Source organism: Electrona antarctica (assembly GCF_951216825.1).
Source record: "Electrona antarctica genome assembly, chromosome: 23".
Classification (NCBI taxonomy): domain Eukaryota; kingdom Metazoa; phylum Chordata; class Actinopteri; order Myctophiformes; family Myctophidae; genus Electrona; species Electrona antarctica.
Genome location: NC_136804.1, coordinates 9821973 through 9846070, shown reverse-complemented (window position 1 = coordinate 9846070; position 24098 = coordinate 9821973). Strand labels below are relative to the sequence as shown.

The window sequence follows — 24098 nt, the reverse complement described above, 5'->3', positions numbered from 1 at the left end:
CATCAAATTATTGGCTTAGGAATGCGACAAAAACTAAAATATCCATGGATTCAAGTCTCCATGGGGTGAGTAATGAGTTGAGAACTATCCCTTTAAGCCTTGTGTTGCAACAGCATTCGTCTCCCATTTTATTTCGTGATTCGCAAGATGATGTTTGGCAACATATACTGTGATGTCCATTTGTTTGTTCTTTGTGTGTTTTTGATTGTTCTTGATAAATGAATACAATTTAAGTTGAAATCCTTGTGTTGAAGTTGCAAAAATGCAATCTCACAAGCCAACGCATCGCAACACTTTAAACAGTGTGCTCGATCACTGTTTTCTGCCCCCTCAATGACGCAACTATCCTTCAATGGCGGCCCTCAAACTTTGATGCCCAGCTTTGTCCATTTGTGTGAACACAAACACGATGAGTTGATTGACTGATCACCCCATATAGCGATGATTTCATTGGCTGAGCAAAGTACATATTGCGGATAAAAAGTGAGGGCAGAAAAGTGAAGACGCCAGAATGACATTTGTGCTGATTTGATTGGCTGAGCACGGAATGTAATGTATGATGATAGAAGCGCGCCACTCACTTCAGTGAGTGTGAAGTGGACCATATATAATATAATTATATATAATATAACTACATGTATAGATAGTATGCATGCAGTAAGGATAGTATGTAGGATGCTATGTAGTATGTATACTACATAGTATGCACATACAATTTAATTTGTTATTTATTATTATCATTAGACAGACAGACGGCAAAGAGAAAACATACCGTGCATACATAGTACGAGCTCACAAACGTGAGCTTGTAGATCTATTTTCAAAAAGTGGTTTGTGAACTGTCCAGAGCCCTCCTTTTGAGACAGTGAGTAGACATTAATGGTACCATCTTATAATGTGCATTGCGGCCAAGCTACACCAGGCTTTTCGTGCACAAAACGAGCGCGTTTACCCCCGCGCGTGCGCTTAATTTAGGTCGGTCCAGTCCTATTTTTAAAAACGCGCGCGCGGGCCGCGCGTTTACCCTAAACGCCTGGTGTAGCGTGGCCGTCAGTGAGGACTAGGGATGTCCTGATACACTTTTTTTCGTTCCCGATCCGATACCACAATTTCTGTGTTAGCCGATACGGATACCAAATACCGATACCATATGTTGTGATCTCGTGTTGTGTTTATAGCTATCTAGCTATATATCTCGTGTTGTGTTTATAGCAGACTCCTCACTCAAATGTGCACTTGCAGTTTGGGCAGCTCGAAAAAAAACTCCACATGCCCCAACATTTTATTTACCTGCCATAGTGTCAACCTCTTACCCCTGTGTCGGATCGGTGGTTAGACTGGCATATTCACCGATACCGATACAAATAAGGGCCGATACCGATACAGTATCGGGACATCTCTAGTGAGGACCAATAATATGAAGATAGGTTGGAAATAGGACATGTGGTCCTATAAGTGCTTCACAAAACACACATACAGATAAAACACATTAAAATGATGCCAATACAAGTTGTGCTGAAATGACAAACAGGTGACACTGGGTTCAAACCCGTCAGATTATATATAGGATTTATTTACATTTTTTTCTTTCTATTTACAGATCTTTGTTTCTTCAAAATTCGCTCTGTACAGATTTTTTTTTTAATGGGAGGAGAAACTATTCCAGTCGCCCACACACTCTAGTACAGTTGTTGTGTTTGTTTTCTGACTATTCAGAGGCAGATGTCAAGGGGAGTAAAAAAAAAAGAAAAAGACAAAAAAAAGATGTTTTTTCACGATCATAAATGAAAACAAAACAAAAAAGCTCAAACTAAAGACCCTGAATGGAGAAAAAAAAGGGGTGGGGGATCACGCTCAAGAAAAACATGTAAACAAGGCATTTTGAATAAAGTCTGCATGATTTGCCTCTTGAGATGGTGCCAAGAAGACATACCGTTTTGAGGGTGTGTGTCTTGATGCTCCGGCTAGCTATAGCTATCTTTGCCACGGTGTCGTGTGTGTGATAATGCCATGTCAGTCTTGTAGCGGAGTTCACTTCAGTCCACAACATTGGAGAAGAAAGCAAAATGCACTCATAAAAAGGACAGTTAAAGATGAAAACAACAACTCACGTATGTTTTCTGTCATCCACACTGGTTAACTACTTATGCCACACATACTTTGTCGTAGGACACAGCGGAAATAGCAGAACGCACAAGGTCACAACTCGTCGCGATGCAACACGTTCTGAGCTTGTGGATCTTTTAAAATTCATTATCTTGGGAAGATTTTCCCAAAATACAGACACTAGGGTTTAATGTGTTAAAAGGGACTTGTTGATCAGGCGCGAGCTAGCCGGCCTGTGCTCTCTTTGGCCATGACGTCAATCCGTCTTTGTAGGGATTTCATACTTTTTTTTGGTAGAACATGTTACTTTGTTTTCCCAAGAACTGAATACGATACCCTACAGTACTGTACTGTACTGAGTGGAAAAAAGTGGAATCTAGAAAACACATTGAAAACATGTGCAAAATGTATAATCATTTTGAGATTTTTGTAAAGTGCGAGACAAAGTCTCAGAATCCTAATGCAATGAACTGCAAGAAGCGCGCGCACACGCGCACACACACACACACACACACACACACACACACACACACACACACACACACACACACACACACACACACACACACACACACACACACACACACACACACACACACACACACACACACACACACACACACACACACACACCAATTCATGAGCATTCATACATATACTGTCATAGGAGTTCACGGATTCACTGTCAATGACGTACACTCATACACACACGCATACACACACACACGCATGTAACACACACATCAGTGTCTCTCAACCTTTTCTGGATCAGGGCCCACTTGAACATCTCTAAAGCGTTTACGGCCCAGCCATCTCCACAAACGCTGTATTCGCTGAGATGGGTGGACCGCGTGAGTTTTCAGCGTTTTCAGATTTACTTTAATGATCATTTCATCAATTGTGTCCGGTTTAGATCATCATGTATTAGTATCACCTTTTAATGTTAAAAGTCATTAACATCTAATTTGGTTATTATCATTATTATTTGGGCGCCCACTTGCAAATATCTGACACCACTCATCATGTCAACAGGAAACCCAATCCAAAGCAAACAGGACGAAAGACATAGTTAAGCCCTGTTACTTCATAGAACATTTGCATGGCAAAAATAGCCAATCAACAAGCTCACAATGCGACGCAATCTGTAGATTGGTTATTTTCAATATTTAAAGGTAAAAGGTAAAAGTTAAATATACTGAAGGTGCAGCAACGAGAGAGAGATCACAGAAACAACTAACAGAGAAGACACAAATGAAAGACCGACAGAAAGACAGCTTCATTAAGGCAAAATAAACAACTAAACTAAACTAAACTGAAAGAACGAGTTTTATTGACACCCCAAAAAGAAGCAGTTGATCTCCGCAGTGAGAGTAAATTCACAATGATGGAACTAGTTCATGACTCAGAGTGGGTGCAGTGCACTCTGGCAAGGAGTCTACTGCGCCAGGAATGTTCCATTTAAAACTCTTCATCTAGTACAGAACTGTCCAACCCATCTGTGTTTACCGTCATTGTTTCGGGCACCGGTGAGCGAGTGAGTGACACATTTGGAAAAAAAAAAGAACAAAACAAAAACAAACCCCCCGGTCGTCTTCTCAGCAAAGGCTCAGGGGTTCCTAGTCGGTCGGCCCCGTTCTGAGACCCCGGCTTCATCGAGGCTCGACGCTGTCTGTCCCCCCCCCCCCCCCCCCCCCCCCCCCACACACACACACCGCTCCGGACACAACTGGGGTTCGTGGTTCGTAGCCTCCACTTTGGACCAGGAAGTTACGTAGAACATCGGACTGACTGCGGGAGACGCTAGGAGTGCGTGCACGGCACAGTTTTCTGTTCCCAGGCGGGGAGTGTTAAGACGACTAATCGGGACGCTTCACGCCTCGATTATTCACAGTCATTGGTTGGTTGAAAGCTAAAAAATAAACATAGCTGGGAACGGGCCGACACTTAAAGGTAAGGGTGATGGGGGGGGGGGACACGCCTCTATGGTCAGTAGCTCACTGTGTGTGGGGGGGGGGGGGGCGGGGGGAGGGCAGGGCAGGGCAGAGAGACGCCTCTATGGTCAGTAGCTCACTGTGTGGGGGGCGCGGGGGGAGGGCAGGGCAGGGCAGAGAGAAACCGAGGCTCATCATCTCTTGTAGTGGTTGGGGGCGTCAGCGAAGGCAAACTTCAACCTGTAGGCCTCGGCCAGGAGCACGGACACCTCCTCGTTGCCCCAGTGCATCGTGGGAAGGTTCTGCAGGAGGATCATCAGGCCCTGTGGGAAGAAGTGGGCGAAAGAAAAAAAACACACATTTTATAATCCTGGTCTCAGATGAAGACAGAAGCTTCAGGCCTGCATAGAGATGGAAACATAAGTATCACCTCTGGGGGTGGGCCCCCCGGGCCCCAATAGAATGTGGATAACAGGATGTTGGCCCTTCTCTTCTGGTGGGGGCGCCTATGTTTTCATTTCCACTAACAACAATGTATACACGTTCTGAATGCCCCTGCTGAGATTCAGTAGTGAAGCTCGGAATCTGTTCTCGAGATGTTAAGCATGCAGTGACATGCAGGCACTGACACAACTCAGGCAAATGCTTGTGTGTGGAGTGTGTGGAGAAGGCCAGTGTTGAGACCACAATCATTGCCCTGCCAAGTGGCATAAGCTATCCTGACACCGGTAGGATAGAGGGACAAGTCATTAGCACTGATCTTTTATGTTCCCTCTTTTCTCCTGTGAAGCACCTCTGATGGCAGACATTATAGTGTAACAAATTAAAGCTAATGGTTCAACATGTCAGGAGTGTTCTGTGAACTTATTTCGGTGATTGTCAATTTGTCAACACGCTGCCTGCTTTCCAAAACTCATTTCCTTGTAAAGCTATTCTAAAGAAAACCGTACCTGGAATTTGGCAGTTTTCCCATTGCCCACAAATGGAATTAATTGGATGCGTGGGTTGCGTTAAGTCATTTTAAAAGTGTATGTGTCAGTGACGAGACCCCCCCACCGCTGGTCCTTTTCAGCATGATGCATTTGCATTCTGACTAAAAGGTTGGAAAAGTAATAAAGAAGGGGACTGTTGTCCGTTGACCAGAGGCATTTCGGTTTCAGCTTCACCCAGCTGGTGGCTGCACAGGTGGTCATGATTATCACTCACGGGTTATCAGTCATTGGAATACAAACTCACAGTGCACCAAAGTTCGGGATACGTTTGGGGCTCAAACGTATCACATTGTGAGCTTGCATGTAGACGGGCTATTTTTATGTATAAAATAGGGCTTAAGGGGGTTAAATACAACAATGCCATGGCTTTTAAAAGTTGACCCAAAGACTTCACTTCAGTGTTGTTTTTGGCAGCACATTTTGATTTTAGTTTTAGTCATAGTCTCTTCAATAGTTTTCCTTTAGTTTCAGTCACATTTTAGTCGCCCGGAATGTTTTAGTGTTTAGTCTAGTTTTAGTCGACTAATTATCACAAGATTTTAGTCGACTAAATCTACAGTTGATTTAGTCGACTAAATGTATTTAGGCGGGCCTTGATGCCATCGTAATGGCCGTTTTTACACTTACTGAAAATAGCCGATCTACAAGCTCTCAACGCGTCGCGCTGCGACGCGTTGTGAGCTTGTAGATCGGCTATTTTCAGCATGCAACCAAGTGTTAAATTACTTATACTGGATCTCTTGTCCACTAGTCCCTTCCTAACATTTTAGTCTAGTTTTTATTTGTTGACGAAATCGTCAATATATTTAGTCTTAGTTTTAGTCATCATAGCTTAGTTTTCATTTAGTTTCCATTTAGTTTTCGTCAGTGGAAAAAGGTAGTCGACGAAACATTTTCGTCTTAGTTTTAGTCGACGAAAACAACACTGCTTCACTTGAAAGATACACCTCTCTGATCTATGTTCTCTCTTTATTAGATTAGATTGACAGAGGAGAGTGAGGGCTGAGGGATTGGGGAGCGAGGGAGAACAAAAAGAGAATGTGGATGGAATTCAAGCTCCTTCCGCCGTCTCTCATCTGCAAAATGCAAGAACTTAGCCTCCTGTTACCACACACACGAGCGTAATTACCGCTTTCAAACAGTTCTGCTAATTATAATAATATAATTTCGAAGAATTCGTGCACACACACACACACAAAAAAAAGAAAAGAGGAAGCTTTGAAGCTCCTTGCCTGTACCGAACTTCAGAAATCCACCAAGAAAGTAAAGGTGTTGCTGTGCCTTCTCCACTATTTCTCCACAGAGGCTAGGTGACGTATATCAATGGTTCTCAAACCGTTTCATGTCAAGGACCCCAATGTATTTTCGGCCACGGACATCCATCTGACAATATGTTTGTGCCAGGGGCCCCCGCAAGAGCCCATTTTGTGTTAAAATGTATCAAAATTATTCAAAATGTTTTAGAAAAGAGACAATCGTCAAGCTTTTAGAGTGGCTGTTTTCGAATAGCTAAGGCATAAAATAGGGTTAACATGGTTAAACTTATTTTGATGCAATATATATGTATGCTGGCGACCCCTGGAACGCCCTCAAGGACCTATGGGGGTCCCTGGACCCCACTTTGAAAACCACTGATGTATATTGCCATGGTACTGAGGTGTTCTGTAGCAGTTCTCACAGTGGGGTCCGGGAACCCTAGGGGTCCTGCAGTCTTTAGTTACTCTTGCAAAACAATCAATAGATCTAATGGTTTTCAAAAAAATAAATACAACAAAATAAAAGTATTATTGAAATTATAATCATTCTAACAACACAGAACCATTGACATGAAAAACTCTCCGCAGTAGTCCACGATCAGCTCTGAGGTCTTATCAAGTCAAGTTGATTTTATTCATAGAGCACATTTAAGAAACAACCAGGGTTGACCAAGGTTGATCGACAGTGAGGGCCAGATTGTCCTCTTGAGTCTCGCTCATTCATGGAGACAAGACGAACAAATGAAACATCACAGACTTCATATGACAGCCACGTGGCGTGCCAATCTATCTATCTCTCAATCACATTTGGATGATAATTGCACACACACACGCACACACGCCCACACGCACACGCGCCCACACGCGCACTACTGTAGCTGTGGTGGGTGAGTGGTTCATTAAGAGCACATTTCTCAGTGGTAACCATCTGCTGGGCTATTAGTTGTATGGGGCTAATGACTTTAATCTACTTTAATTACATACATTTAGCTATCAGGGGACAAGCGCACTCACTCCTCTCCACACAGGTGGCAAAGGTTCAGGGGAGTGCGTTTGGTGCGTGCGTGTTTGTTTGGTTTGGCTGATGGAGGAGTGCATAAAACAGAGCAGAGAAAGCCTGCCACCGGGAGAGATTCTATTGAGTGAATGGGCACGTGTAGCGTAGGATTGCATTGTACAGTTGGAGGCCATCGATATTTCCTTTTCTTTTTGCTGAGGTTTGCGTGATCTGCGCAAAAGGACAGTTAACCCATTTTGGGCGGGAACCCCTTTTGGTGTTTTAAACAATGTTATAATTTAGCTATTGAAAAATAGCAGATCTACAAGCTCATAGCGCGCCACCGAGTGGCGCGCTACGAGCTTGTAGGTCTGCTATTTTTGAAAAATCGTGAAAATATTTATTTCAGAAAACTGGAGGATTTAGAAGGATTTTTTTTTTTAATTTTGAGGTCAGGCCTAAATGGGTCAAATGATAAGGGACAATATCGGTGGCACCCAACTGTATCTGTGTGGCCTTTGATGTGTGGCAGGATTATTGTGTTAAATAGGCACACCAATATTAATGAGGTGCTAAAGGCCTAAGGCGATGAACAATGAAAAAGAAGAAAAAGGCCACACACTCATAGCCACGATGCTGGAAGTGTATTCAATAATTTGTTTAGCGTATGGAATTTGACTGGAAATTAGTCAAAAAATTACTTTTTGTAAAATGACTGTACACGTACAGTATGTTGCAACAATGTGGTGGTTGTCACAAAATCTTACATGAGGTAAGAGGTATTAACATACTCATATTTACATTAGCCAAACAAATATTGGGATTTGTTTTTATTAGGCCTATTTTTTAAACATTTTAACAACAACAAATCTTGTATCTTCTATCTTGTACAACATATTTTCAGACGGGGGTCCGCGGACCAAATACATATTAATCTGGTGGTCCTCGACACGAAACCACTGGTTTAACCCATTCAAGACGGGAACCCCTTTTGATGTTTTAAGCATTATGTTATACTTTAGCTATTTTTGAAAAATTGTGAAAACGTGGCGCAAATCTTTGAATATATATTATTTCAGAGCTAACGTTTTTAACTCAAATCTTTGCTCAGGTCTAAATGGGTTAAAAAATCACACCTGTGTTAAGTGAGTGAGTGGTGCAACTCCATGTGGGGGTCCCCGGGAAGTTCCAGACCCACAGGAACACGGCCAGGGTGCCGGCCCGGTTCCGGCGAGCCGCCCCACGTCCGAAACGGTAGAGAAATGAGTTGTGGGGGTCCCTCTACTGTACCCTCTACTGTACTGTACTGGCACACCCGAAATCATCATAATCAAACATTCTATTTTTGTGCTCAGACCAAGGCAAACCAGAGTCGCTTATTATAAGCAGACATGGCAAACCTAGTAAAGAGGGCTACCACTCCTACTCCCATACCTGGCCATGCCGAATAAGCTGTGCCGCTATCTGCGTCCACTTTAAGAGGACGAGTTTGCTCGCCCCCCCCACCCTCCACACACACACTCTGCTATCATCAGTGCAAGCACACACTGCTTGCATGTCGTCAGCAATGATTACATGTCGGGAGGAACGCGGTACAAAGTCACAAATTAGATCCAAAAATCCTGTAACTGAGGTAGATGGTGGTCAGACTTTTACGTCCCATAGATGGAAGTGACGGGCGTTCCCATAGCAACCGGATCAATGCCAAAAGCTGCCGTGGGGCTCAACCATTACATACACGGAGTATACCGAGGGGGTCCGGACATGCATGTAGTTGGCTGATAACGTCCCATAGCTGGGGGGTACGAGTATATTTGTAGATGTATATTTTTTGGCATCTATTGTTATGCATATTCATACTTTGGAAGCCTACAGTTCGCTTCATAAGGTTGGCGGTAGGCTCTAAAGCAACACTGTTTCATATAAAGATGTTCATTGTAATGTTCACAGTTAAACACGACGATTGGTAAAGATTTGTTTCTTTAAATTACGTTCTCTCAATGCTGTTTAATTGTACGCATTATTTATTTATTAATTTATTTGCTATGACAGCCTCATAGTCATAGCAAAGAATCTTAAAAGGACAGTGCGCAGAATAACATCTATTGCAGTTTTATTTATTTACCGCAGAAGCAGTATGACAAACGGACATGATTAGGCTCCTCAGGCCTTCATCAGCATTCTTTCAGCTTTCTGCTGAATTTACACACGCACGCACGCACGCACGCACGCACGCACGCACGCACGCACGCACGCACGCACGCACGCACGCAGGATGAATCTGAACGAGCGAGTGTGAATATAATTACTCCCAATGCATTCCGGTAATGTAGGGCTATGAAAATGACTATTGACGTGTTTGTCATCAGCACTTGTCATCATGATGGATCAAAGACACTTTAATTTAATTACTTAACCCATTCAGGCCTGACGTCGAAATTAAAAAAAAAAAGTTTTCTAAATCATGACAATTTTCGGAAAGATTTGAGGCACATTTTAACGATTTTTCAAAAATAGCAGACCTACAAGTTCATAGCGCGCCACTCGGTGGCGCGCTATGAGCTTGTAGATCTGCTATTTTTCAATAGCTAAATTATAACATAATGTTTAAAACACCAAAAGGGGTTAAACAATAATGTGACATGGATGCGTTCCAGGTCTCAATGGATTAACAGTGTGCTGGGAGGGCATTTCAGAAAAACAAACTTTACATAAAGTTTGTTGACTCTCCAAGTTGTCCTGCTGCCATTCTAACCAGGAAGGCTTTTTTTAACCAGGTGAAGAAGCCCTGTACATTTCATTATAGGCTGAATAGAAAGCTCACAATGTGCCGCAATGTGACACATCGTAATGCACGCAACTGCACCGCGAGTCGCGGCTCGACGAATATCGTCTACGTCGTTTGTCGAGGAAGGAGTTTGTTCGCCCCTCCTGGAAATTATACAAAGTAGGGTGACATTGATGACATCACAAATACGACCAAATCAGTTGAGCTGTTCCTGAGGGCAATTTGCATAAAAGCCCTTATATGATGAGAAATCCTGATTGTTCAAAATTGCATATTTGTGGGGATAGAAAATACACAGGGGAGCTCAAAAAACACAAATAAAAATGCTCCACATGATCATAAGCTCTTTGAAGTGGGCATTATGCAAAAGCACAACCTCCGACAGTTTTGGTTGACAAAGATGGCAGTTAGTTGTGAATGATTGATGCTACAAACGCTAATGCTAATGTTGACAGTATTTTTGTCATTGTTCCAATAATAATAATAATAAACATGCATTGGCATGAAGCAAGCATTGTCTACTCCCAACCCATGTTGATAAGAGTATTAAAAACGATCTGTTTAAGGCAGTGGTTCTGAACCAGTGGTCCGGGGACCACCAGTGGTCCTTCAGGGGGTTCCAGGTGGTCCCCAGCTACATTATTGAGAGTTGGTTACCAAATGGACCCTTATAGATCTTTAACTATTGAGCGGGTAAAATGAAACAAAGTGGACCCTTATAAGGGTCCAATAGTTCTTTTTCATTTTACACTCAAGAGTTGAATTATTGTTAAACATCTGCATTACTTAAGTTAATTCACAAGAAGTGTACACAATTAGAGAATATAAAAAATGTTATTTTGATCAACATTTGTCTGTTATCTCTCCTATGGTACAAACATCAATACAGCATGCAATGTTGACATATTCTTTAGTTTGGGTCTGCAAGGCTAAATCTCATCAAATGGTGGTACGTGGCTCAAAAAAATGCAGAATAAATAATGGACCTTGATATGAAAAGGGTTGAAAACAAAAATCAATGAATATTTAAACACTTTAACACTCACACAAATGCACACAGACACACTTATAACATTCTCAACAGGCATAACCAAAACTTCTAAGCTGTGAGCCAAATTTATTAGCAAAATGAACTGCTGTGAGTGAGATTAGTACTGCCTGCTGAGAATATCTATATTCCCAGCAGCAAAAGGGACAGGAATCACACACACACACACACACACACACACACACACACACACACACACACACACACACACACACACACACACACACACACACACACACACACACACACACACACACACACACACACACACACACACACACACACACACACACACACACACACACAGTGAGACTCCAACCCGGCTACACACAAACATGCCCACATACGGCACGCACAGAAATCACAGGTGGAGCTAATGGTGTTTGGCATCAATTTTTGACACGTGGCACTAACACACATTTACCTACACACACTCTGGGTGACTGGTGGGGTGGTAATGGTGTTTTGCAGCACCCTGAGGTGAAATGACTCCACTGCTATGTCAGCACTATTAGTCTGGTGTAGCTGGTATAATTACACTAAATAGGCACTCTGGGTAACAGCGAGCGCTAATGTGAGACGATGAAAGCTGGTACAGGATGGCACAGCATGCTGTTATAACCTAGCATAACCTGGCACACAAATATGCACACTCTTTTGGCATGCGACTCCAGCACTTAAACTGCGCACAGTAACTAAACTACGTACACAGTGGTGTCATGGTGTTTTTTTTTACTGGTACCACAGCGGTTTAATGACGACACGTACACGCGCGCGCACGTGCGTGCATGCATGTGCGCATCGCAGAACACAACACACAGAACAGCTGATATATCCTAAGCCTATTGTTAAATAGTGTATTAGTTTTAGACACACAAAGTTTTAGATACACAAACACAAAGGTAGACTTAAAATACCGGGTAGTCAGACAAAAATCTTTACTGCACACTAGCCAAAACTAAAAAGTTTGCTTTGGACGAATGACTCTGTTCTGGAGGAGGCATTATTCTTGTGTGCACAACACCACACAGCAGCAGGAGCCATAGCCTACTGCTGTAAGTGTGCATGTGTACCGTGCGCTCGGGTATAAACAGTTAAAGCTGTCATGTTGTTATGCAAAGTGGTATCCATTTGATTCGGCACATACGGCACTTGACGCGGCGTGAAAATAGGGGCGGGGCGCGAGTAAACCTAGACCACTGGGTAGCCTACTTGGTGCGTCTTGGAAAGTCTGGTGACGCAAGGTTGATTAGGTGCGTCTTCTCTTGAATCTAGGGGGACACGTTCTAGCGTGCACGCTAGAACAAAGTCACAAAGTTTCCCTTGGGAAACTGTGACAGCTGCTGAAAGTTGCCACTTGCCCAGATTCACTGACCTCATCACATTTGTGATGACGGCTATGGGCATTTTTCGGCGTGTTTTTTGTGCAAAACTACTGCTTGCAAAGGATTCAGAATGATGAAAACCCCCTAGTTAGACACGTCACATGCTACTTAAAGCACAATGATATTTTGATTTTTTTTTGCCTTATATTGGTTACCCCAACTTTCAGCAGCTGTCACAAAGTTTCCCAAGGGATTTGGGTTGGAACAAATTCATATGTGATTGTAGACACCTCTATGAATACATTTGTGAAGAAAGCTATAGTGGTAAGCATTTTATTTTGCAGATTTGCCACACATTTAGCAAATTTTCCCTTTGGGGATTTGGGGATTTTGACTTTGACACCAGGAACCTGTTTAGGTCCATTAAAACAAACAAACACAAACTATCAAACTTTTATTTCATAATGTAAGTCAATGGAGATCTCTGAAAACTTGTCAGGCTGAAATGGGCATGGCCTACAGTATATGGGCAGTTGCACTATGATCCAAGCAAGGATTGTGCTAACTACGGTTCAAGAGTTGTGAAGTGCCACCATTGGTCTACTGGGAGTGGGTGTGTGCAAAGTTTCACGCCTATAAGGAACCATGGAGATAAACCATGGAGATACAAGGTTTCTGCCCGACAGTGACGATGTTGCGCTATTGAGGGCACTGATATTTATGACCCACTGAGTTCACGACCTCTACTAGGTCCTTGCTCAAGTCTCTTCATTTTCTGCAAAAAAAAAATCAATGTCTTTCTCTCGCTCTTAGGTCCACTGTCTGTTTGGTTCCTGTCAGGGAATCAATACTGCTGTTTATTTGGCTTTTTTGTGTCTTTGGCCGAGTTGAGCGATGGCTGTCAGACTGTATGCTGATGGAGACCAGGGCGACAGCGATGGCTGTCAGACTGTATGCTGATGGAGACCAGGGCGACAGCTTTGTTGTTTCTCTCCCTCCCTCTATTTTTACCTTTCACCTTTTCTTCTTACAGTTGGGTGCCACCGATATTGTCCCTTATCATTTGACCCATTTAGGCCTGACCTCAAAATTTAAAAAAATCCTTCTAAATCCTCCAGTTTTCTGAAATAAATATTTTCACGATTTAAAAAAAATAGCAGACCTACAAGCTCGTAGCGCGCCACTCGGTGGCGCGCTATGAGCTTGTAGATCTGCTATTTTTCAATAGCTAAATTATAACATGTTTAAAACACCAAAAGGGGTTCCCGCGGAAAATGGGTTAACTGTCCTTTTGCGCAGATCACGCAAACCTCAGCAAAAAGAAAAGGACAATATCGATGGCCTCCAACTGTATGAATCAACGCTGCAAACCAAACCACCTTTCAGGCGTGGTATATGCTTTTACCACAGATCACTGTTTGCGACTCGTTTATTGCCTGTGTAGTCTGTGCGTGTCTTCGAGACAAACTTGTCTTTGTGTGCATTGATTCTTAGACCACCGTTTCCCAAACAGTGACCCATCTTTGGGTCGCGGACCCATCTTTGGGAGTTTATGGGAATAAATATTGCATTTTTTCCGATTCCTACATTAAAAAAATGACAGTTACCGTGTGGGGGCCCCGGGGAGTTCCCCGGAACATCCAGACCACCAGGAACGTGCCCAGGGGGGCGGCCCGGTTCCGGCGAGCCGTCCCGCGTCCGAAATGGTTGAGAAATGACAGAGTTACCGTGTGGGGGTCCCTCTACTGTACTGCACTGTACTGTACTGTCACACCCGAAATCATCATATATACAGTTAATATGTGTGTGTGTTAGGCTGTGCAACAGTGACACTTGGTGGTGAAAACCAACCAAGCGCTATTTCCATGCTCGGACAGACCCTCCCAGGGACTCAGGGACACAGCCAAGGACCCAGGGGGACACATAACTGTCTATAGGAGTGGTTGCACCACTCAAAAAAAAAAAGAAAAAAAAAAAAGTAATCAACAATTCATAATTTTTCAAAAAATTGCCATGATTAAATAGTGAACATAGCAGATCAGATTTTCTGTAGTTTGGGTCCGGGCAAAAGTAACCTTTCTCCTTTGTATCTTGAGCTAAAAAGTTTGTCTTAGACTGTGAATAGCGAAAAATGGATCGGGTAATTAATCCTACTATATTAAACGACTTTCTGTCATCTCATTTGTTTTGTGTTTTGTCTCCCGTTTTGTCCCCCCCCCCCCCCCCCCCCCCCCCACACACACACACACACAAACCGTTAGACCTCTTGGTTCGTTCAAAAACGTTTCACGTGCCCACGTCAACGTGCGGCACTCCATCAACGAAGGGGGTAATTATTAAAAGTTGTTTACTGGGGGTGCTCGTCTCTTTTAACACGACGGACTAAAGGGTGCCATCCATCAAGGGCGCCGAGAGGCCCTCAGCGAAAGCTCGGCACTGGCCAAGTTTTGAGAAAGTGTCAGGGAGGGGAGGGGAGGGGGTGGGGCCCAGTACGTTGATGGATGGGAGAATGGGAGAGGAGTTGGAGATTAATCGGAGGAGGTGCCCGCCTCTTCATATTCAGGGTGAAAGCTTAATAGGGAGTGTGTTATAGCTCGATTTCTCTCTCTCTCTCTCTCTCTCTCTCACACACACACACGTCCAGGTGGCCACTCACAGAAGTTTACCAAGAGAAACGGTGCTTTGACTGGTACACACCAGTAGTGTTGATTTCGTCGACTAAAACTATGATGGAAAATGTCCACGGAATAAAAAAAATTAACTGGCAAAAACTAAATAAAAACTAAGCTATGATGACTAAGACTACATACTGTATAATACTCGCGCTGCGACGCGTTGTGAGCTTGTAGATCGGCTATCTATACAAATGCCTTCTAAATCAGTAGTTCTCACACTTTTTGCATGTCAAGGACCCCCAAAATGATATTGTTTGCTATAGAGCAAACAATCTATAGTAACCATTACTATCAGAATATGGACCTTTAACCTTTTAACAACACACTTTTTGTTTTATCCCAAAAAATTGCTAAAATCAAATAGTTCAATCAACTGTTGCACCCCTAGCGTTTATCACCCACAACTGATCTGAGGCCAGAGGCTGACATTTACTCTGCGACACACACACACACACACACACACACACACACACACACACACACACACACACACACACACACACACACACACACACACACACACACACACACACACACACACACACACACACACACACACACACACACACACACACACACACACACACACACACACACACACACCTTTCCTTCATTTAATTTAAATGAAAATGCTCTGGCCCAAATTAGCTGTTCCAGTTCACTTTCCTGGTCAGCGCTCAGTAATAAGCACCTGGTCTTTTCAGAACTGTCCCTGTAAGCACTGTGGGTTGGGGCAGGGTTTGCACTCTTGAAATGAGCACGTCTGTGGAAGTCTGTGTGACCTTTCAATGCCGGCGGAGACGCCGAGCATTAAATATCACTTAAAACATTGGCCAATAATGAGCGGATCTAACTGCGCGCGTCTAGCGCGACCTGGTCCGTCGAGGCTTGACATTTTGATATTTGTTCTGTGAAAATGAACACATTTGCAAATTTGCGCCATTGGAACTTTTTCTTATCTCGTCTGCCACCACCAGCTACTGTAAATGTTGTCAAATGAAACGTTCCATTGTCAAAAGCCGTTCGCATATCGCCTAGTGTTGTAGTGCTTGAGTACTTGCGATACTGTAGGTGTGAAACATACAAGCATACATAATAACTGCCCAAAGCAAAGCTGAACATGTTGAAGTTTGAACTAGTTTTCTAGCACAATATGTGGAAGTTGTTGGAAAAAAGTGGAGGAATTTAGAATAAGAATACAGACATACATCAAATAACTGTAGAGTGTGCTCGCTGGAGTACTACAATATGTGTATTCTCTTTTGGCCTGGGTGACTGCCAGATCCACACACGTATTACAGTAGAATCAACTGTCAATGGAAGAATGAGCCACCTTGTTCTAACATGGCGATCAAATATAGCTTAAAGGACCACTTCACCACTTTTCAACATCTCTTCATATAATTGGTCCTCACTAATGTTCATGATAAAACACCACCATTTTTTCCTACTCAGTCTGCGTCTCATAGGAGGGCTTTGGGCAGTTCGGACACCCGTCCACCAGTGACATCATCATTAGGCAGATTATTTTTAAACAAGATTTGTTTTAAAATATATTTAGATTTGTATTATCGTGAGAACGATGGCTTCAACTTTTGCATTGCAACTTTTCAGGAAAAGAAAGCCTGCCGTTTCTATTAGCTTGGATTCACCATCGATGATGTCACTGGTGGACGGGTTTCTGAACTGCCCACAGCCTTCCTATGAGACACAGACTGAGTAGAAAAATATTATGGTATTTTATCATGAACATTAGTTAGGACCAATTATAGGAAGAGAAGTTGAAAAGTGGTCCTTTAATATTTGTCCCCAAGTCTGACGGGCCACAAACATTAGCTGAACTTTTATTTTTAAATTATTAGCTTTGGGGTCAACTTTGGGCTGAAAAGAGATGTAATTTGCTGCATTCATCATTCCTGCAAACCACCTGCAAAGTTAGGTTTAGTATGGTGTTGGATTTAAAAAAAAAAATTAAACTAGAAATGCACTCTGTCGAGGTGCCAACTTGAGCCTTGCACACAAGTACTGCTACTAACTAATGTCTATTACAACTGCTTTAGACCCATTATTGTCCTTATACCAACCTTAGTTAGTCCGGATGGTTCCTTGCACATAAGTATTTCGCGGTTGGTGTCTGGAAGCTACGCTCGGTTCCATTTGTACACTCTCAGAGTTAGAATGATTTAGCCGGGGACCCCTGGAACCTCCTCAATGACCCCTGGGGTCCCCGGCCCCACTTTGAGGTGAGGGCTCAAAAGTGCGTGTGAAAACAAGCTGATGTTTGAACAAACGGCTAGTTAAATCTGAGGCAAGGGAGGCACTATACGCAGGTATTCTATTCCCTTCCCACTTTCATTCAAAGATTCCCACATACATTAATGAAGGGTGTCCTTATGCACTGCCCAGATAAATCAGGCATTCCGTTCGTTTTACCCAGTGTGTAGAACTGCAGAGGCCCCCTTTTTTGCGGTCACATGACTCCCTCTTTCCATATAATATATGGAAAGAGGGAGTCATGTGACCGCAAAAAAGGGCCATATTATGGCCCGAGGGTTAAACAAACAGTGACTTAAAGGTTAGCCAAGAGCACCATCTAGTGTCAAACCATGGAAACCGGCCATGACGTCATCTGGCACCCTGGACAATCAGAGCGTATGGCGGATTTGTACGTCATTGGCACCCTTATGTTCCTTATAAATGAGTATGACAGTGGAAACGTGTGTATGGTTGCATGAATATGTGCCAGAGTGACATTTTTCAGACATACAGAGAGAGAAAGAGAGAATGTGTGAGTACTGGCAGAGTACGCTGACAAGGACATAGGTGATACATGTATATAATATATCCTTTTATGTTTCTGGGCTCTAGGTGGCAATAGTGAGCCAACCCAACTCTACAAACACTAATTCTAACTAAAAAATGTACCCTTACTCTTCCAACTACATTTAACCCATGTTTCTATGTCAGTGGTGCTCAACCTTTTTCACGTCAAGAACCCCAGAATTATCTGAATTTGGCCCCGGGCTTTGGAAAATATGTTGTTCCAAGCACACCCCAGAAGCAAAGATTTGAGTTCAAAATGTTCGCTGTGAAAGAATATTATATTTGAGCCTAGAGGTCGGTCAGTCAATTTCAGTCAAAGGACAGATGGTGATGAGTGACATGGCAAATGGCCGTTATCTCTCTTTTACTAGATATTTTTTAAACTTTCTAATACTGGAAAAGTTGGTGCTGGTTTAATTGCAATTTTTCTCATTTCAAAATGTCTCGTCCATTTTGATTCATTATGCCAATGAAATTCTCCTTGATTCCTAGATCAGTGGAACCGTTCTCAAACTTTTTTAATTTCAAGGACCCCCATAACTGAGAGTGTACAAATGAAACCAAATGGACCTGTAAGGGTCCCATTACCGAGGGTCCAGGGGCCACACTGTCCTAGATTTTATTAAATAACACACTGGTATCGGATCGGAAGTAATGGTTATCGGGAAGTTAAAAAAAAAATGTATCTGTAAATGTCTAGTTTCTAGAATATTTGTCAGTGCTTGATGAAGGCAACATAAACAGTTTAGTTCGTGTTTGTGAGACCAAAACACTTACACGCCCCCAAGGAAATGTGAGCGCAAAGCAGAACACATCAAATGGGTCATTAGAAGTGAACTGCCAGGGGATAAATTCAATTGTAGCCTTTTAACATCGTGTTGGAGAAGGAAGTGTTGGTGTGCTTTGTCATCTAGTGTGAATATACGCCCCACGGGAATACATTAGTGTGCAGTTTGTGCACAATAAAGGCCGTCTGAAAGCCCCATTGTGTACTATATGTCATCTACTGATGAACTGATGACAGGCAGTCTTGATGACAAGACTAAGAGTCTAAATATGCTCAGCTTTCCTACTGTCTGTCTTAACTACGCTCCGTACTGTACCCCTATCAGCTTTCCTACCTGTCTGTCTCTACTAGTACACTGTCTCACTCTCAGCTTTCCTAAGTTCTGTCTCTCCTATACCGTCTCCATCCCAGCTTTCCAACAGCCTGCCTCTTAAACGCCGTTTCCCCTCTGAGCCTTGCTACCGCTTGTCTCTCCTACGCCGTATCCCTAAAAGCTCTCCTATGATCTGTCTCTGGCTAACGTGTGCACAGGTATTTAAGAGGAGAGATGAGGAGCAGAGGAGCGGATTTAAGTAGGAACAGATGAGTCATTTGACTCGGAGCACTGATGGCCTCTGGTGAGTCGTTCAGCTGGTGACTCAGCGTTAATTATCGCTTTCCGCTCAAAACCCTAGAATCTTAAAACTGTTCCCGGCTGTCTTTTTTAAAGCCATCTCTGCTGTTTCAGACAGGAACCATGGGAGATAGTTACATAAGAAATGCTTATGTTTCAAAATATACAAAAAAATGAGAGAGACCCTACACCCCAAGAAAAAAACAAAATAAACAAAATTGCACCTTACAAACTAATATGTTTTACATATTTCTTGCCCACTATTGGAGAAATTAATTCAAATGTTGCATTCATTTTGCATTCATTATTTTCTTGCCATCTACGCTTATAAATGTAGCTAGGCTATTGGGACCTATCTATGCCAGCTACGCTTATACAGTTGGAGGCCATCGATATTGTCCTTTTCTTTTTGCTGAGTTTTGTGTGATCTGCGCAAAAGGACAGTTAACCCATTTTGGGCGGGAACCCCTTTTGGTGTTTTAAACATTATGTTATAATTTAGCTATTGAAAAATAGCAGATCTACAAGCTCATAGCGCGCCACCGAGTGGCGCGCTACGAGCTTGTAGGTCTGCTATTTTTGAAAAATCGTGAAAATATTTATTTCAGAAAACTGGAGGATTTAGAAGGATTTTTTTAAATTTTGAGGTCAGGCCTAAATGGGTCAAATGATAAGGGACAATATCGGTGGCACCCAACTGTATAAGCGTAGACATATGTTTAATCCATATATGAACTCGCCTCCTTCTCTCGTTTGATATCAAACGAGAGAAGGAGATTCTGATTTTTTTTTCCTTTTATTTGAGTTACTTGAGATACTCTTCGCTCTTCGTTCATCCGCGGTCCCGGTCACTTCCTAGTTTACCGCTGCAGAAAGAATGCCTCGTATCTGCTAATCTAGGGCGCTCTCCATGGTTTTGATCAGATGGATATACAGCACTAAGCTCTTCATTTCTGACTTCTGACCTGCCTCTCGTTCAATAATATGAACGCGAGGGACCATCGAGTGATATTATCGAAACGAGAGAAAGGTAAGCAAGCCGGAACGGAAGGGGGGGAAATTACAGAGTAAAAGCGGCCATATATTCCCAGCACCCTGAGCTTCTATTTTGAAGGAATCCCGGCGCTAAGTGTGTTAATGCGATAGTTTGATTTGTTATCGTGAATAAAACGCATCGTATGATTGGGAATATGAATAATTTGATATATATTATTTATCACTCTCACTGTGTTTAAAGAACTTTACAGAGACACAATTTGCGTGTCTCTGTATTAGTGTGCACCTGTACCATACACTCGCTGTGAGTATTAACTCATCTCTGAAAGAGATACTGTATACTGTCCACACACACAGGTAAATGAGCATGCGTGTCTGTAAGACAGAGGTATGACCCTCCGTCTTCTAGCATCTAGATCATACCTGGAAATCTCTCTCCTCCAATATCTCTTTTCTCCACCGCACCAGGAAGGCTGCACACACGTACAGATGGAAGTGAGAGAAACCCTCTGGCTCAGCCTAGAGAGACACAGAGAGAAGGGGGGGGGGGGGGGGGGGGGGGGGGGAGAGAGAGAGCATTACATTTCAGTATATAATTAAGCAGACTTATGTCACAAAGTCATAATACATAGACAGTGGCTGTCCGTGCCGAAATGAACTAGGCCTTCACCCCCCCCACCCCCCCCCCCCCCCGAAACTAGCCGATCTACAAGCTCACGACGCGCTGTGGGCTTGTAGATCGGCTATTCCCCCCCCCCCCCTGTCATATGTTCTTATACAACATTAAACCACGCTAAAATTGGTGGAACTGAACCACACTCATGTCAGGCTCTGTAATATCCCAGCTATGCTGCACCGGCGGGGACTAAACACACGCAGCGCAGCGCGTGCGCGTGCACACACACACACACACACACACACACACACACACACACACACACACACACACACACACACACACACACACACACACACACACACACACACACACAAGTGGCTCCGCAGCGCACAGCCACATAAGACTCGGCCACACACACTGTCAGCACGGACAACCACACGTCCTGAAGTCCACAACCATAGCCTATAAAACGATCAATCAATAAGCTGCGTCGCATCGCGATCGCATGTATATAAATATTATATAAAGATCCTTACCATGACTGCCTGCATCATACCAATGGTCTACCCTGCAAGCTTTTCTTGAAGTCCTTCCTTCTCGAAAAATGCTTTGACTGTAAATCCACCACTAAATCTGTTTCTTCTCCTCCTTCAGCCGTTTTCCGCGTTTGTTTGTGAGTTAAATCTATTTAGCTCCTCAATCAACCCACACATGGGAACTCGCGCAGAAAGTTTGAAACACCCAGTTCTCTTTTCTCATTTGACAATATTTCCCCCCAATGATGGGATCCAAGCAAGACGTTAACGTCACCAAAGGCCAGCTAGCTGGCGCTGGTACATGAAAGAAAACGCCCAGCAGGGCAAACTCGAAATCTGATTGGCTAAGGAACCTGTCAATCTCTATATTGATCCCATTCATTTCAACAGCAAGGGGATTCACTGGAGTTTCTGCAGGCCTCCCGGTAGAGAATTTTACCCGGAGACAACACAAGGAAATAATCTCATTGGTTAAAAAAAACCCAAGGGCTGTTGTACCTGCACAGAATGGAAGCAGAGCATCCAGCCTGTCTGAGTGAAAAACAGTGCAGTGGCAGCGAAATAAATATAATATTATATATAATATTATAGATATAATATTTGTTAAAAATAAAAACTTATTATAAAATATAAATTTCTGCATCAGGCAAGTGGCATCAGGCAAGTGGGCCAGCAGAGAAGGCCTTGCTGGCCCTGACGGCCCACCACTGACTTTAGAGATAGACATACAGTAAGATGGAAGAGGAGAGTGCAACAGTGTGGACGAACAAGACCAGGGGCCCGTTTACACCAACATTTTAGAACAAGACCAGGGGCCCGTTTACACACACATTTTAGAACAAGACCAGGGGCCCGTTTACACACACATTTTTGGTGTAAAATATTTTTTTAAGCCACCTAGGGATAAATGAAACAGCGCCTTCTCCAGATAGACAGACTGCCCATAATAGCCATAACATGGATAAAAACTCAATAAAGCTAGCAGCTAATTTCCATAGCGGTCCATAGCGGTCCTAATAATGCATTCACCCAAGGCACCCCATGAATTACATGGTTACTTTATAGCACCTTACATGTATGTAATATTATGGTACGCAAATATGTCAATCTTTCCCCCTAAGATATGGTAGCCTATGTCACAAGGAAAACATGACAATAGTAGTTTCCATTATGACAGATTGGAATAAATTTCACACCTGGACATGCGTCACGGCACCCACTTTGAGAAACCCTGCCTTAAGCCCCAACCACACCAAAGGGTCACCATGCAACTCCTTGGGTCCAAACAGTTGCAAGGAGTTAAGGTCGCCACACACCGGGCGCGAATCGGATGCGAATTCGGATTTTTAGCAGCGTTTCTCCATCGGTTTTCCGAAAAACGTGGCCGGTGTGCAACCACCTTTAACGCTAAAACCGGCTCGACCCTTTGGTGTGGTTTGGGCCATTGAAGTCCATGCGTTGAATCACTAGGGTCAACGTGGGTCAACGTGCAACAAGACATATCACACCGCAGGGACGACGCTAAAACCGTCTTGACCCTTTGGTGTGGTTAGGGCTTTATTAGAGGTATGTGTTGATTGTGTACCGATGAGCGCGTGAGTGAGCGAGAGTGAAAATGTCAATGTGAGTGTGCAGGGACGCACACAGGAGAGTCCTGCAGGAGATATGCGTGGGTGCACCTACCACGCAAAGGGAGGACGAAGACATGGGAAGCAACAAATACAATACAACATCACCACTTAAATAAACATCTACAAAAGAAAATCTACTGAAATTAGCCATATTATAAACCCAGCTTCTACCCCTTCTGATCCACGGGAACCCCTTTTGGTGTTAGCATCAGGTTATGCTTTAGCTATTGAAAAATAGCAGATCTACAAGCTCGAACGACTGACATATAGAAACATAGCTTTTTCAGAAAACTGTCAGGATGTATTAGACATTTTTAGAATCTGATCTCAGGTCAAAATGGGTTAATCATTGCACCCCTAATACCCAGTTCCTGTGTGTGCATAATGCGCCCAGTATTAATAAAACATCTCCCTCTCTCATTCTCTCTCTCTTCTCTCCTCCATGCCATCCCTCGGTCAACCCACCCCTCTCCTTCTCTCCTTGCTTCCCCGTTTGAATCCTGAAAAGTAACAGTCTTGGACATAATGAGGTTTTCACCCGAGACAAACAATATGGTAGTTTTTGGTGTGGTGTGAACGTACCTCAATGGGTTCTGAACGTTAGACCCACTGCTGGAATGGTGGTGGGACGGCGTGTGTGTCTGTGTGTGCGTGTGTGTGTGTGTGTGCGTGTGTGTGCACACGCGTGCACACATGCAACAGAAAGTCAGCCGCACAGTGATCATGACATGACAAAAAAAAGCTCCTGTAAAAAAGAGTCTGCTATTCTCTCTGGTAGAGAGAGAAAGCTGCATATGTGCGAGCCAGTTGAGGTTGGGTTGAGACTATGGACGAGACGGAGCGTGTGTGACTGCCTGCAATCGTCTCAGAGATTTCGCAGTTTCTGGCAACACAGTGGACAGTGTGTACTATCTCTCTTAATTAATTGCCATCTGGTTGTGTTATACAAGCGGTGTTAGGCTGTGGTGCGTAGAG

The 24098-nt window shown here is 43.3% G+C and overlaps 1 protein-coding gene across 1 annotated transcript in view; it reads right to left on the bottom strand.

The window, feature by feature from the left end:
* Positions 1–1552: 1552 nt before the first annotated feature.
* Positions 1553–24098, bottom strand: part of tbc1d22a (TBC1 domain family, member 22a) — a 131219-nt gene continuing 108673 nt past the window's right edge. Inside the window, exons 14-15 of the mRNA XM_079494193.1 lie at positions 20761–20856; positions 1553–4360 (exon numbers count right to left, since the gene is read on the bottom strand). Coding sequence (XP_079350319.1) covers positions 4232–4360; positions 20761–20856 — 225 coding nt within the window. The 3' untranslated portion in view covers positions 1553–4231. The remainder of the gene's footprint in view (positions 4361–20760; positions 20857–24098) is intronic.